Source organism: Solanum tuberosum, unplaced genomic scaffold, assembly GCF_000226075.1.
Source record: "Solanum tuberosum cultivar DM 1-3 516 R44 unplaced genomic scaffold, SolTub_3.0 scf00134, whole genome shotgun sequence".
In the NCBI taxonomy this organism is placed as follows: domain Eukaryota; kingdom Viridiplantae; phylum Streptophyta; class Magnoliopsida; order Solanales; family Solanaceae; genus Solanum; species Solanum tuberosum.
This window is the reverse complement of record NW_006239062.1, coordinates 487,731-500,495: the sequence shown is the minus strand read 5'-3', so window position 1 is coordinate 500,495 and position 12,765 is coordinate 487,731. Positions and strand designations below refer to the sequence as shown.

General features: G+C 37.7%; 1 protein-coding gene across 4 annotated transcripts in view; it reads left to right on the top strand.

Annotated features, from left to right (window-relative positions):
* The first annotated feature begins 874 nt into the window (after positions 1–874).
* Positions 875–12,765, top strand: part of LOC102588589 (ALBINO3-like protein 3, mitochondrial) — a 27,704-nt gene continuing 15,813 nt past the window's right edge. For 2 of the 4 annotated variants that reach the window (XM_006351824.2, XM_006351822.2), the window contains exons 1-5: positions 876–1,382; positions 1,901–2,007; positions 3,055–3,182; positions 3,603–3,674; positions 5,622–5,723. In XM_006351824.2, coding sequence (XP_006351886.1) covers positions 976–1,382; positions 1,901–2,007; positions 3,055–3,182; positions 3,603–3,674; positions 5,622–5,723 — 816 coding nt within the window. In that variant the 5' untranslated portion in view covers positions 876–975. Of the gene's footprint in view, positions 1,383–1,900; positions 2,102–3,054; positions 3,183–3,602; positions 3,675–5,621; positions 5,724–12,765 lie in introns of those variants that run through there. The other 2 variants (XM_006351823.2, XM_015310686.1) reach the window with 2 other exon arrangements.

Genomic DNA, 12,765 nt, shown 5'->3' with positions numbered 1-12,765 from the left:
TTAATTGATTCAATTGTGAACTAACACGACATGTGTGTCTAGGGAATAGTTTCTTCAAAGCGAAAGCAAAAGCGATTCCCGTAGTAGCGGCGAGCGAAATGGGAGCAGCCTAAATCGTGAAAACGGGGTTGTGGGAGAGCAATGCAAGCGCCGTGCTGCTAGGCGAAGCAGCCTGAATGCTGCACCCTAGATGGCGAAAGTCCAGTACGCTCTGACTCGAGTAGCATATGGCACGTGGAATCCCGTGTGAATCAACAAGGTACATTTGACATAACTTTAATTTAGAACCACAAGATTCAAAAGTCTTTTTTATTTTCTAAAACTCCGCGCCAAGTCAAACCAGGTCACTCTTTTTGAAATGGAGGGAGTATTAGTTTGTTAGCTAGTTATTTTATAACAAAATTATTATTCTTGCCTCTTTATAAAAACTTTTTGTATCTTTTATTCAAGTTCACATATATTGATTAAAAAATGACTTATTCCACATTTAATTTAGAATATTTCTTATATATTTGTGTCCTCAGAAATTCTACAGTAAACCTCACTAAATTAATATAAGTGAGACCATTAATTATTATTATTTTGTAAATATATTATTTAATCGATAAATTAATATTTATTAATTTAAAGAGTGTTTCGACATCACAAATTTCGTTTAGGGATGAAATCTCAGAGAATTTAAATGAACCCACTCATGAAAACGTCATTCATGAATTTGAGGTATAATTGTACTTTTAAAAATTATTAATTTATAATATTAATGAGACCATATATTTATATAGATGTTTATTATCTTATTGAAGTGATTTTTTCATTGGCCCTAAGTTGGGAACCAGAGAAAAATATATCTTAAAAAGGTTATTAATTAACCAAGTATTAGTGAAGCTTTACCGATATTAACACTTTTGATTACGAAAGTGATGTTAATCCTGGTTTCGTTGTAACCCGCCGTCCGATACCAACCCCCCCTCCGTCATGTCGGTTCAGAGATTCCTCAAGCACCGCCGTTACTCTCGTAATTCGCCGGAAATATACTTTCTCCACAATTTCACTTCTTCAGATTCTCACAGTAAACCCTCAAACCCTTCCGATCACAACCGCTGTCACAACCATAGGCACAACCGGTATGTCCACTTTCTGAACTCGTTGTTACCATCAAAGCCGCAATTTGTTATTCCGCACAGTGTTTCCTTCTGCCGTTCCTTCTCCACTGGCGACTCGCGAATTGGTAACATCAGTGACGACTCAGTAGTTACTCAGTATGAGAGCACGGATTTGTTGATCAGCGAAAATGTTAGTGCAATTGCTGAGGAGTCCATTCTTCCAGTACGTGCCTTGATTTCGTTGTTGGATGGTTATCATGACCTCACTGGCTTCCCATGGTAACATACTCCATTCGTTCCAATTTTTTTGTTAAGCACCTTTATATAAATTTTCAGAAATTCTAAGCTTTTTGCTGGTATTTTAAAAATTCCTAGTTTCATTGTAAAATTGAAATGTAGTTCTAAAAAATGGCTTTGAGAATTGATTCAGTAAGGTGAGAAGAGCCATGGTACCCAACTTGAAATTCATATACAGAAGTTAAGCAAACAATGCAGAAAATTCTAGCTTGTGAATTGTATTATATGGTGGAAAAATAACCACTCTGTCCTTACCTTGCAAAAAAAAATTCAGTCTTTCATTAATAGGAACTCAACCATTACAAGGGCTATTAATTACCCACAAGGATTGGCCAGTTTTTCAATCACTGAGGAACATTTTTACTGACGAAGTTCCTTCTAAAATCCCATAGAACAGTCTGTAATGTCTTAATTTAGTATTTTCTTTTTCTAATTTTATCCAATGCTAGTATGTGGGCCCTTGATTTTGAAATCATACTCTGTACGTACTTGGTTTGCAGGTGGATCATTATAGTTTCTTCAACAGTGGCTTTGAGGCTTACGTTATTCCCGTTTGTATTATTGCAACTCCACAAGTTGAAGAGAATTGGAGAGTTATTTCCTAAATGTGAGGCTTTGTTTTCAGCACCATTGATTTCCCTTATCTGATGCTAATTTTGGAACTCAAAGAGTAGTATGGAGTGAAAGAGGGGAATGAGTAGGTGGGCCTCTTTTCCCTTTGGTTGGAATTTAGGAACAAAGATATTTAAGGCCTGTTGTCCATACAAATTATTTCATTATCTCAACTTCAATTTGAGATGTTAATTGCCCATAGATGTGTGTTTTACAATTTGGTCCATTATTTTAACTTCAACTTGAAATAGAGAATTTGAAGTCAAAATACTTTGTTTGAGGAGTATCTCAAGTGAAACAATGTTTTTTACTCTCTAAACTTCAACTTTGTTTCCAGTGATATTATATCCAAACACAACTAACTTCTCAATACTCTTTTCAATTTCAAATTGTCCACATGCCTATTTAGAGTATTAAAATCTGCCCAAGATTCACTAAACTTGTATAAATTTTACTTTATCGTCAGTTCTACTTCTTTCCCTCCAAGTGCTCATGTATATAACTATATATTCAGCCTAGAGTAGAGTTGGCTATAGTTTCATTTAATAATTCATGTTTCTAGAGGTGCTCTTCTTTAAAATGAAACTTACACAATGTTCCCAAGAGGATGGCATAGAGGTTGAGGCATGAGAGCAACAATGTGGACACGCCAGGTTCAAATCCCAGCTACAATACTTGGTATGTCCAGTCTGCTTCAGCCTTGATGAGCATGAATTGGGAAACCTATGTTTGTGATCCAGCCAAGTTGCCCTGTAGATCAGTTGAGGAGGTGCTCTCAAGCTAGCCCACACACTACTAATTAAATAAGACAAGAAAAAAAGAACTAAGATAACTTTGCTGATGCTGTATTTTCTTTGTTCTGTAAAGAATCTATCTTATAATGACATGTCCACCCTAACAAATATAGACGAAAAAGAAAGAGTGAAGAGGCTAGCCTCAATGAATTGTTTGAGACGGCAGACATAGTATTTTACCTCTTAATAGAGATGTATGCACGCCAGAAGCTATTACTTTTTAACTGATCTTTTTATGCATTTTTAAGTGCCTCCTCCATTGCCTCCGCCTATGTCAGGAAGGAGTCTTAGGGACCAACTTAAAATCTTTTTCAAGGAGAAACGAGCGGCAGGCTGTCCTTCATTTTTTTGGTACTTCGCCTCTCTGACAGTTCAGGTGATAATCCTATATAATTTATTATATCAAGTTTATTTGCCTTAGATGACTTTCCATATATAGTAGATAATTGACTATTTTTCATTATACATTGTAGAACACTGAGGAAATTGCTACTTTTATTTGAAAACCATGTGTAGAAAACAAAAATTTGAAAGTCATCATGTTTTAGAATTCATTATTTGCCTATTTAGATGAGTAGGAGTTAGACTACAATAAGTTATATTTCTTTTTCCGTGTCTGTTTGCTTTATTTTTAGAATACTTCACACAAAAAAGTAGATCAATATTGATGTTGTTTTTATTGTCACATTCAGTCGAAGATTTTGAAATCTCCGTATGAAATTTGGTACTTTATTGATGAAAGTAGGATGTTGTAGAGTAATTTTGTCATCTTGGTCATGATCTTTATGCATTTTAGGTGCCCTGCTTTCTTCTTTGGATTACGACTATTAGAAGAATGTCACTGCATCATCATGAAGGCTTTGATTGTGTAAGAACACCCTTTTTCATTTATGCAATTCTTGTGCAGGGTTGGTTTTCTTTTTGGTATTATAAGTCTTTTCTTTCTCCTCTTAATTGCTTAGTTTGGTTTTGTATCATCATCTTTTACAAGGCTCAATTGATACACCTAGTGACAAGCTGACTGTATAAGCATTGTTGATACATATAACATGCTAGTGAAAAACTGATTGTATAAGCATTGTTGATGCATATAACATGCGATTCAACAACATAGCGGTGAAACTAATATGGTAATTCTCAAGTAAGTGAGGCATTCAATATATGCAACATAAATAGTAAATAGTTCGCTTGCCTTGTTTTTTCCTCTTCTTTTGCTTCGTCGCATCTCCTCCTGCAAACAAAGAGCGCATTTTACACACATCCAATGAGTTTTTTTTTTTTTTAACTAGTAACTTGTATTCCTCAACATTAAGGGCTATGCCGGCCACCTCCAAAAAGTAGTAACAGAGAAGGGAGGGAAAAAAACAGAAATACTTACCAAGAACCTTTGAAATCCACTAATTGGATTTCCTCTTCTATATTTTGTTCTTTACACCAAAAACCTAAGGAAGTAATTACTTTCCATTTAATATTCTGTATTGAGCTCCACCAGATACAAGCAGATAAGGTCCTCCACCACTTCTTTTGACTCTTGTTGCTCCCCCTTGTGATCCAACAACCCAACAAGTCTGATGTGTGTTCTGGCATATACAAGTGTTTGTTGGTTTCCAGTGCCTCTTTGCATAGTAAGCATCTAGAGGCTATGTTGATGCTCCTTTCCTGTAATGCTTCATGAGTCAAACAAGCTCTCCTAGCTACCAACCAGACAAAACACTTCACTTTAGTGGGAGCCACACTTCCAAACAGCACTCCATGACCCTGTCTAATCCCATTATGAGGAGTGAAAAACCTCACTGGCTCTCTATTGACTAGCACTGAGTATCTGACACTTGTGATGCAAAACTTGATCCATCGAACCCATTTGATCCCAGACTCTCCTGATTTCAATCTCCAGCCAAGAGCTTCATTGGCCATTAGGATGTCTAGACCTAATAAACGCCTACACTAAGATCTCAAGTGTTGATTTGGTCTTGAATCCTTACTTTGGACCTAGTAAATCTGATACCTGTCTGAGGGAAGTCAACTAGTTGGTGATAGTAATAAAATTTAAGATCCCTCCCTTGCCTCAGAATATGTCTCACGTACCACGCTTTCCTCAGGGAACCTTATCTTATTGAAATTCCTTTTATAATCCATGTTACTTTTTATCCCCAGACTAGTCTATCATTGTCCCAATTCTCTATTTTGGACTCTCACCTTCTAGTCCATGAATTCCCACAAAACTCCACTCGGTTATACCATGAATTTTCCAGATCTACCTCTAGCAGAAGTCATTTCTTTTCTCATCTACCTCCCTCTCTACAAGCTCCTCACCGCTGTCTTCACTTTTTCTATGAATAGTAGTTGATAGAGAGCGTCAAATTTTTTATGATGGACTTCAATAGCCAAGTATATAGTTTTTTCTTACCAAATTGCTTGGAATTTAATAGAAAAAAGTATATAGTTTGTTCTTACCAAATTGCTTTAGTTACTCCCTCTGTCCCAATTTATGTGGCACTGTTTGACTTGACACGAAGTTTTTAAAAAGGAAGACCTTTGAAACTTGTGGTTTAAAACAAACCTTAGATATTTGTGTGCTTATAAATCATTTAATTGAAGGTAAACTGGGGATTTTAAAGTTGAATTGTTTCTAATTATAGAGAAATGACATTCATTTTGGGACAAAGTAAAAAGGAAAAGGCTACATAAATTGGGACAAAGGGAGTAGTAGTCTAATTCCTGTATCTATATGATAAATCTTAAAGCTTTGGAACTCTTTTGAGTTTAAATATTCTGTCCACTTGATGATACTTGTTTCCATTTCATTTCTTTGTAGGGGGGCATTCTTTGGTTCCAGAACTTGACCGAGGTTCCTAGTGGTGTTTTAGGGCCAGTCTTTCCTTTACTGATTGCTGGATTGCATTATATCAACGTTCAGGTATATTGCTTTTATCAACCTTGAGATTTACTGCCTTTCTGTTTTGTTGTTGTCTTTCTTTGTGGTAACTGGTAACAGAGTTTCATTATGGGATTAGGAGACCTGTACCTTGTTCTTGGCCTTGATACTAGATACATTTTCATATATAATTTCTTTTTCCTGTTCTGTTTGGAGGGTGGACTGTTATCCAATATTACTGATGTTTAGGTATTTGATCGTCAACATGATCAATTTTGTGCTGGTTAACCATCACTTTATGTTCAGACATGTTCTCTTGGTGCCCACCTTGCAATGATTGGTGGGTGTGGGTCTTGGATACTGTTTTAGTTCTATAGGTATGAGATATCTGCATACCGGCATCAATTTTGTTTCTTAATATGTTTTTTCTCCAAAGCTAGTATATGGTTGATATTTCTTCCTTGCCCTTTCGTACTTTTGGGCATTTTGGTATACTGTTGCAAGGAATAATAATCTATTCTTGCATGGTTTTGAACACTTGAAACCTTTCTCCCAATCAATAATGATTCCAAACATTGAGTTTTGTAATCTCTGACTCCCTCTGGTGCTCAAAACTCCCGAGAACCGAAGATTTAACTGGCAGGTGGATCTTCCTGCCATCTGTATTCAGTTAACTTATAAGATCTTCTCTGTAAAATTCGGTCTTTCCAAATGTGGTGTAGAATGTTAGAAAAGGGAAGACTTCATCTTGGTTTGGATAATTGAAGTTTTGACCAAAATAAGCCATTATTAAAATCAATTCACCAAAATAATATGTTTTTTTTAAAAATCTCTTGCCCTATCTCCCCATTTTCCGCATGTTCAAAAAATGGAGTCCTAGAAGTTTAACCCACAAAAAGGTACCACAGAAAGAAAAAGAAGGCGACTCAACTTAGGCATCACTGGTACCCTTTGGATTTTGTGCGTGTGCAGGGAGGGTGTAAATTCTATCTTTGTGGTGCTTGGTTGGTTTAGGTCTGATGCTGAAACCTGCACTGTGTACGGTCATATACACACTGGTTTAGTAATTCTTCAGCTTCTTTGTTGGCTCAAGAAAGGTTTTAGCTTCAGTACTTTCTTTAGGATATTGCTAATTTCTTGTAGATTTTCACTCTAAAATGACTTGTTGGAGCAGATAAAATGAGATCAGGAAGTGGCAGGTGTGTTTTCTTATGTTTGCTTTGCATGGACTTATTTCAAGTCTATTTAATTAAAACTTTGACCAGTGTCTTGAAAGGCGGGGGCGTGAGGCGAGACGTTTTATGCAGTATGGGGCGAGACGTAAGTCCCGAGACACGGGGCGTAAGTCTTATGGATCTACGAGGCGTAGTCTCACGTATATTCAATTTTATTACTAAGAAAATAAGCAAAAGTAAGACTTTCAATTATTTTACAAATAAGTTTTAATAAATAACCGTATAATATATAGGAAAAAGTATTATGATGAGAAAGGTATTAATAACCAATAATGAATAAAAAAAAAGTACTACAATTACTATTTGAGAAATATCATTAGATTTAAAGAGAAAGAGATTCAAAAACAAAAAATAATATCCCGGGACACGTTTTACGCCCAGGGATTACGTTTTTATGCTTGGAGCTTACGCCCCAAATTTTAGGACTTACGCCCTATGGATCTACGTCTTTTATTTGAGCCCTGGAGCGTTTTTGGTACACCTCACCCCGAGACTCAACCAGGATTCGCCCCAAAAAATGTTTTTGAAAACACTAACTTTGACTACCTGTCAAGATAGCTTACCTGAACTAGCTTTTGCAATTGTTACGGGAAAAAGGTGGATTCTTGAATTAATTGTAAAGGCTGTGTGGTAGAGACTAGAGAGTATTCTTATATTTTTCTTCCAGTGAAGAAATTCAATTTTTTTTCCTTTTAATTTTCGTTTGGCAGAAAACTTCTTTGTCCACAATGAATTTGTTGCATTTTTCCAGATAAAATACAACAATAACAATAATTATGTCTTGGTTCCAAACAAGTTGGGTTTGAATATTAAATCATCACTGACCATGTTCCTATTTAAATTTTTAGATAAAATAAAATGTAAACCTAGATCTTTCATTTCCATCTGCACATCCCAAATCATGTCTTCCCATTCTGTCAGATTTTTTCACGGAAAGGGAAATCTGAAGAATGTTCTATCACTAGGTGATTTCTTCCCATCTTCCTAATTCTTGATTGACATAGTTCCTGGTGTTCCTTCTAAAAAGGAAAGAGTGCCTTGGTACCGGTGTTGGTGGGAGGTAGCAAGTACTTTGTGGAATAGTCGAGGTGTGTGCAAGTTGCTTCGACACCATCACTATCCGGAAAAGATGAAGAAGAATGTTCTCTACCCCACACGACCTTAACAATTGGTTCAAGAAGCCATCTTCTATGGTCACAGTTGCAAAATCTAGTTCAAGTAAGCTACATTTTCAAGGTATGAGATAAGACTTGAACACGGTCTATCTAAAGGCATAATTCAATTTTCATTTCAGTCAACTGCCTAAGCCGAAAAGCTTTCACCCAAAAAAGGATGCAATAGTACAATGGAAAGGATTTATCTGATAGAGCCCGTATTTTTTGCTGCTGTGGGTTATAAAGAATAGAGAAGGTTGACCTGGGGAAATAACAATGTGTTTCGGAGGATGAGATGGATAAAAGTTCTGATAGTGTGACGTCAAATGCAAAGCAAAAGAGAGAATCACCAATAAAAGGGGCTGGGAATGAGGAAGAAAGATAATCAACCAAAAGATGAAAGGGAAAAGAAACAGACGAGGAAAGTGGGAAGAATATTATAAGTAGTTGGTTAATTTATTGGTGATGGGATTCAAATAGCAGACTTCACTTAATTGGAAAGTAACTCGTGTGTTTTTGAAATTTGAAAAACATGATATGATGTTAGCTAAACCAAATAGTGTTATCTACTGGTGATAAAAAAGGTACATTTTAACGACTCTGAGGAGTTAGCTGAGGAATTGTTCATGAAGATAGATGGGAAGAGGCAAAACCCCATTGAAGTAGTGAAGGCTCTGATTCCGTTGACTCCCAAAAGTAATGGATCAAAGGAACTGAAGAGGTTGGAATCTGGAAACAATTTTTTCAGCTACGGCACGAGAAGCAGGGGGGGACATACCATTGTCCAATTTAATGAAGGTTAACATCATATCTTGGAACGTGAGGGGTCTCAATGATGCCAGGAAGAGACTCCTGATTAAAAGTTTGTTACACAATTGGAAAGCTGATGTTTTCTGCTTTCAGGAGACGAAATTACAAGGGGATATAAGGGAGATCATTAAAGATTTATGGTCGAACAGATGGGTGAAGTACGTGCAACTAGAAGCTAGTGGCACAAGAGGGGGCATAATTCTAATGTGGGATAGCAGACTGTGGGATGGGGAAATATGTGAGACAGGTACATATTGTATAACTTGTAAATTTGTGGGCAAAACTCAGGACCTCAGTTGGCATATGACAGGAGTTTACGCTCCAAATAGTACATTAGAAAGGGAGGAGGTCTGGTGGGAACTAGGGGCTGTAAGAGGACTTTTCACAGGTCCTTGGGTGGTGGTGGGAGATTTTAACACCGTTAGATTTCCTTCAGAAAAGAAGAACTGTTCAAGATATAATAAAGCCATGATGGATTTTTCGGAGTTCATTGAGGATATGGAGCTAGTGGACTTACAATTAGCAGGGAACAAGTATACTTGGAAGAAAGGGGAAGGCCATGATGTTGCAGCCAGACTAGACAGATTTTTGATTTCTGAAGCATGGGAAAACTCTTTTAGGAACATCAAGCAATCAGTCCTACATAGAGTAACATCGGATCACTGTCCCCTAATTCTTGAATGTGGAAATTGGGAGAGATCAAATTCTTTCTTCAAATTCGAGAACTGGTGGCTGCAGACAGAAAATTTCAAGGAGAAAGTAAAAGTATGGTGGGAATCTCACCATTGCAGAGGCAGACCAGATTATATTTTAGCTGACAAAATAAAATATTTGAAAGGCAAGCTAAAAGAGTGGAGTAGGACTAGCCAAGGCAACCTGGGACTACAAAAACAGAATATCCTAAGTCAGTTGAAGGACCCCCCCCCCCCCCCCCACACACACTACCACCACCCAAAAAACACTTAAGTAAGATCGCAAAATTTAATGACATCCATTGCTAAACAAGTCTACTTAATAGAAAGGAGATTGTTGCCTTCAGAATTATATTTTCAAAATAAGGAGTGAACTCAACAAATTTAATAGGCTATTGTACTCCACGATTTGTCTATCAGAGAAATCATAAAGATAATGGATGCCGCTGTCACCCCAAAACAAGAAGAATAATTGCACAAGCCAGAAAGAAAGTTATCTTCTAGTTACGCTTCTTGCTCTACCAATTCCTAAAGACATCTGTGATTCTTTTCTCCAAGATGAAGCAGCAGGCATCGGTCTGTAGAACCTATAAAAAGGAGATGGTTGTAGCACAAGGTACTCTTGTGCACCTACGTCCTTCAGCTCGCACAGAAGGTGGGATTCATAGTCTTCCAGGCCTGCTTTAGGGGCTAGTGTGCATGTCCGAATATATTCTCACCTTCTCGGTTGCGCAGATTTGGGCTACTAAGTGGAACCAGACCATTCAACTTGCCATAGCTATGTTGCGAGGGACAAGGCACCTGGGCCGGATGGATTCACCATGGCATTCTTCACCAACTGCTGGGAAATAGTAAGCAAAGAAGTAGTGGCAGCAGTTCAGAACTTTCATAATCAGAACATTTTTGAAAGAAGCTTCAATGCCACCTTCATAGCCTTGATCCCAAAAAAATTGGGGGCCAAAGAACTAAAAGACTTTAGACCTATTAGCTTAATAGGTAGCATATATAAGATCATCTCAAAAGTGTTGACTGAGAGGCTGAAAAAAGTTGTTTCAAAACTGGTAGATACACATCAGATGGCATTTATTAAGGGCAGGCAGATCATGGATGCTATTGTGATTGCCAACGAATGTGTAGATGTGAGACAAATTAGCAAGGTCCCAGGCATTCTTTGTAAGCTGGATATAGAGAAAGCCTATGACCACTTAAATTGGGGTTTCCTATGGAAGACTTTGGAAAACATGGGTTTTGGGGAAAGATGGATAAACTGGATCAAATTTTGCACCACTACAGTGAAATTTTCAGTTTTGATTAATGGTTCTCCCACAGGTTTCTTCTCATCTGAGAGAGGCTTGAGACAAGGGGATCCATTATCTCCTTTTCTCTTTATCTTGGCAATGGAGGGTCTCAATGATATGCTAAGAACAGCCCAGACAAACAGCTGGATAAGGGGATTCAATGCAAACATGGAGGATAGACAGAGTCTAGCCATCTCACATCTCCAATATGCAGATGACACACTAATATTTTGTGATGCAGACAACAATCAACTGAAGTTTTTAAGAATAATATTGATATTGTTTGAAGCAACTTCAGGTCTACACATTAATTGGGGCAAAAGTTACATCTATCCAGTCAATGAGGTACCTAGAATTGACAGTCTGGCAAATATTCTGGCAAATATTCTGGGAGGAAAGATAGGGGAGCTGCCCACAATATATCTGGGAATGCCTCTAGGAGATAAGAGCAAATCAAAAGGCATATGGAACAATGTACTGGAGAAATGTGAGAAGAAGCTTGCCAACTGGAAAAGTCAGTATTTATCCCTGGGTGGCAGAGCTACTCTCATCAACAGTGTTCTTGATGCTTTGCCTACTTACATGATGTCGGTGTACCCTATGCCAGCAAGTGTAAGAGACAGATTAGATGCCATTAGAAGAAATTTTCTTTGGCAAGGAAACTGCGATCTGAATAAGCACAAGTTTCACTTGGTCAAGTGGAATGAAGTTTTAGTCAGCAAGAAAGAAGGGGGACTAGGAACAAGGAATCTGAAAATACAAAACCACAGCCTGCTAATGAAATGGCTGTGGAGATTTGCATCACAAGAACAGTCGCTGTGGAAAGATACCATTAAGGCTAGATATGGAATGGAGACAAGGTGGATCAGCAACATAGCAACACAACCATATGGCACCGGAGTGTGGAGGACAATCAGGAATCTATGGCCAAAACTTATAAACAAGTGCACAATTAAGATAGGAGATGGTGGAAAAACTCTATTTTGGGAGGAAGTTTGGGCGGGACAAGCTTCACTTAAAGATAGTTTCCCTGACCTATTCAGCTTGAGTCTACAGAAAGTGGCCACTGTCAAAGAAATGAGAGATGCTCAAGGTTGGAATTTAAAGTTCAGAAGACCTTTAAATGATTGGGAGGTGAATAGAATGGTTGAATTACTAAATATCCTGGAACGATACAAGGAACTCAGTAACAGTGAAGACAAACTAATATGGGCTCCAGATACACAGGGGAAATTCTCAGTTGGAATAGCTTACAGAAACTCACAAAGGACACACACTCAATCAAGCTACTGGCCATGGAAAATGATCTGGAAAGTTAAGGTGCCCTTCAAGGTGGCCTGTTTTACTTGGCTCTTAGCAAAACAGGCTGTTCTCACGCAGGATAACCGTATGAAGAAGGGCCTCGATTTGTGCTCCAGATGTTTTTTTTGTGAATGTGAGACAGAGACAATAAATCATCTCTTTTTACACTGTAAGGAGACAGTGAAACTTTGGCAAATTTTCATCAATAAAAGGGGCATCAGTTGGTCTATGCCAGGAAACATAAAGGAAGCTTTGGCATGTTGGAATCGGGATGGAAATCAGTCGGGGCACAGGGAGAGATGGAAGATTGTCCCAGCCTGCATTTGGTGGACTATTTGGCTGGAAAGGAATCAAAGATGTTTTGAGAACAAGAGCTGCTCTATGGAGAAGATGAAGCTGAATTGTTTAGCTCTTTTCTATTTTTGGTGTAAACATGAATATCCTCATGAAGATGAGGATATCCCTAGTATGTTAGAGTCCTTAAGGAGTTCATAGGAAAACAACATCACTTTTGTATTTCTGATTGTAAGTATTACTGGAATACGTCCTGAGTATTCCTGTGTTTATAATACAAGTTACCTTTTCAAAAAAAA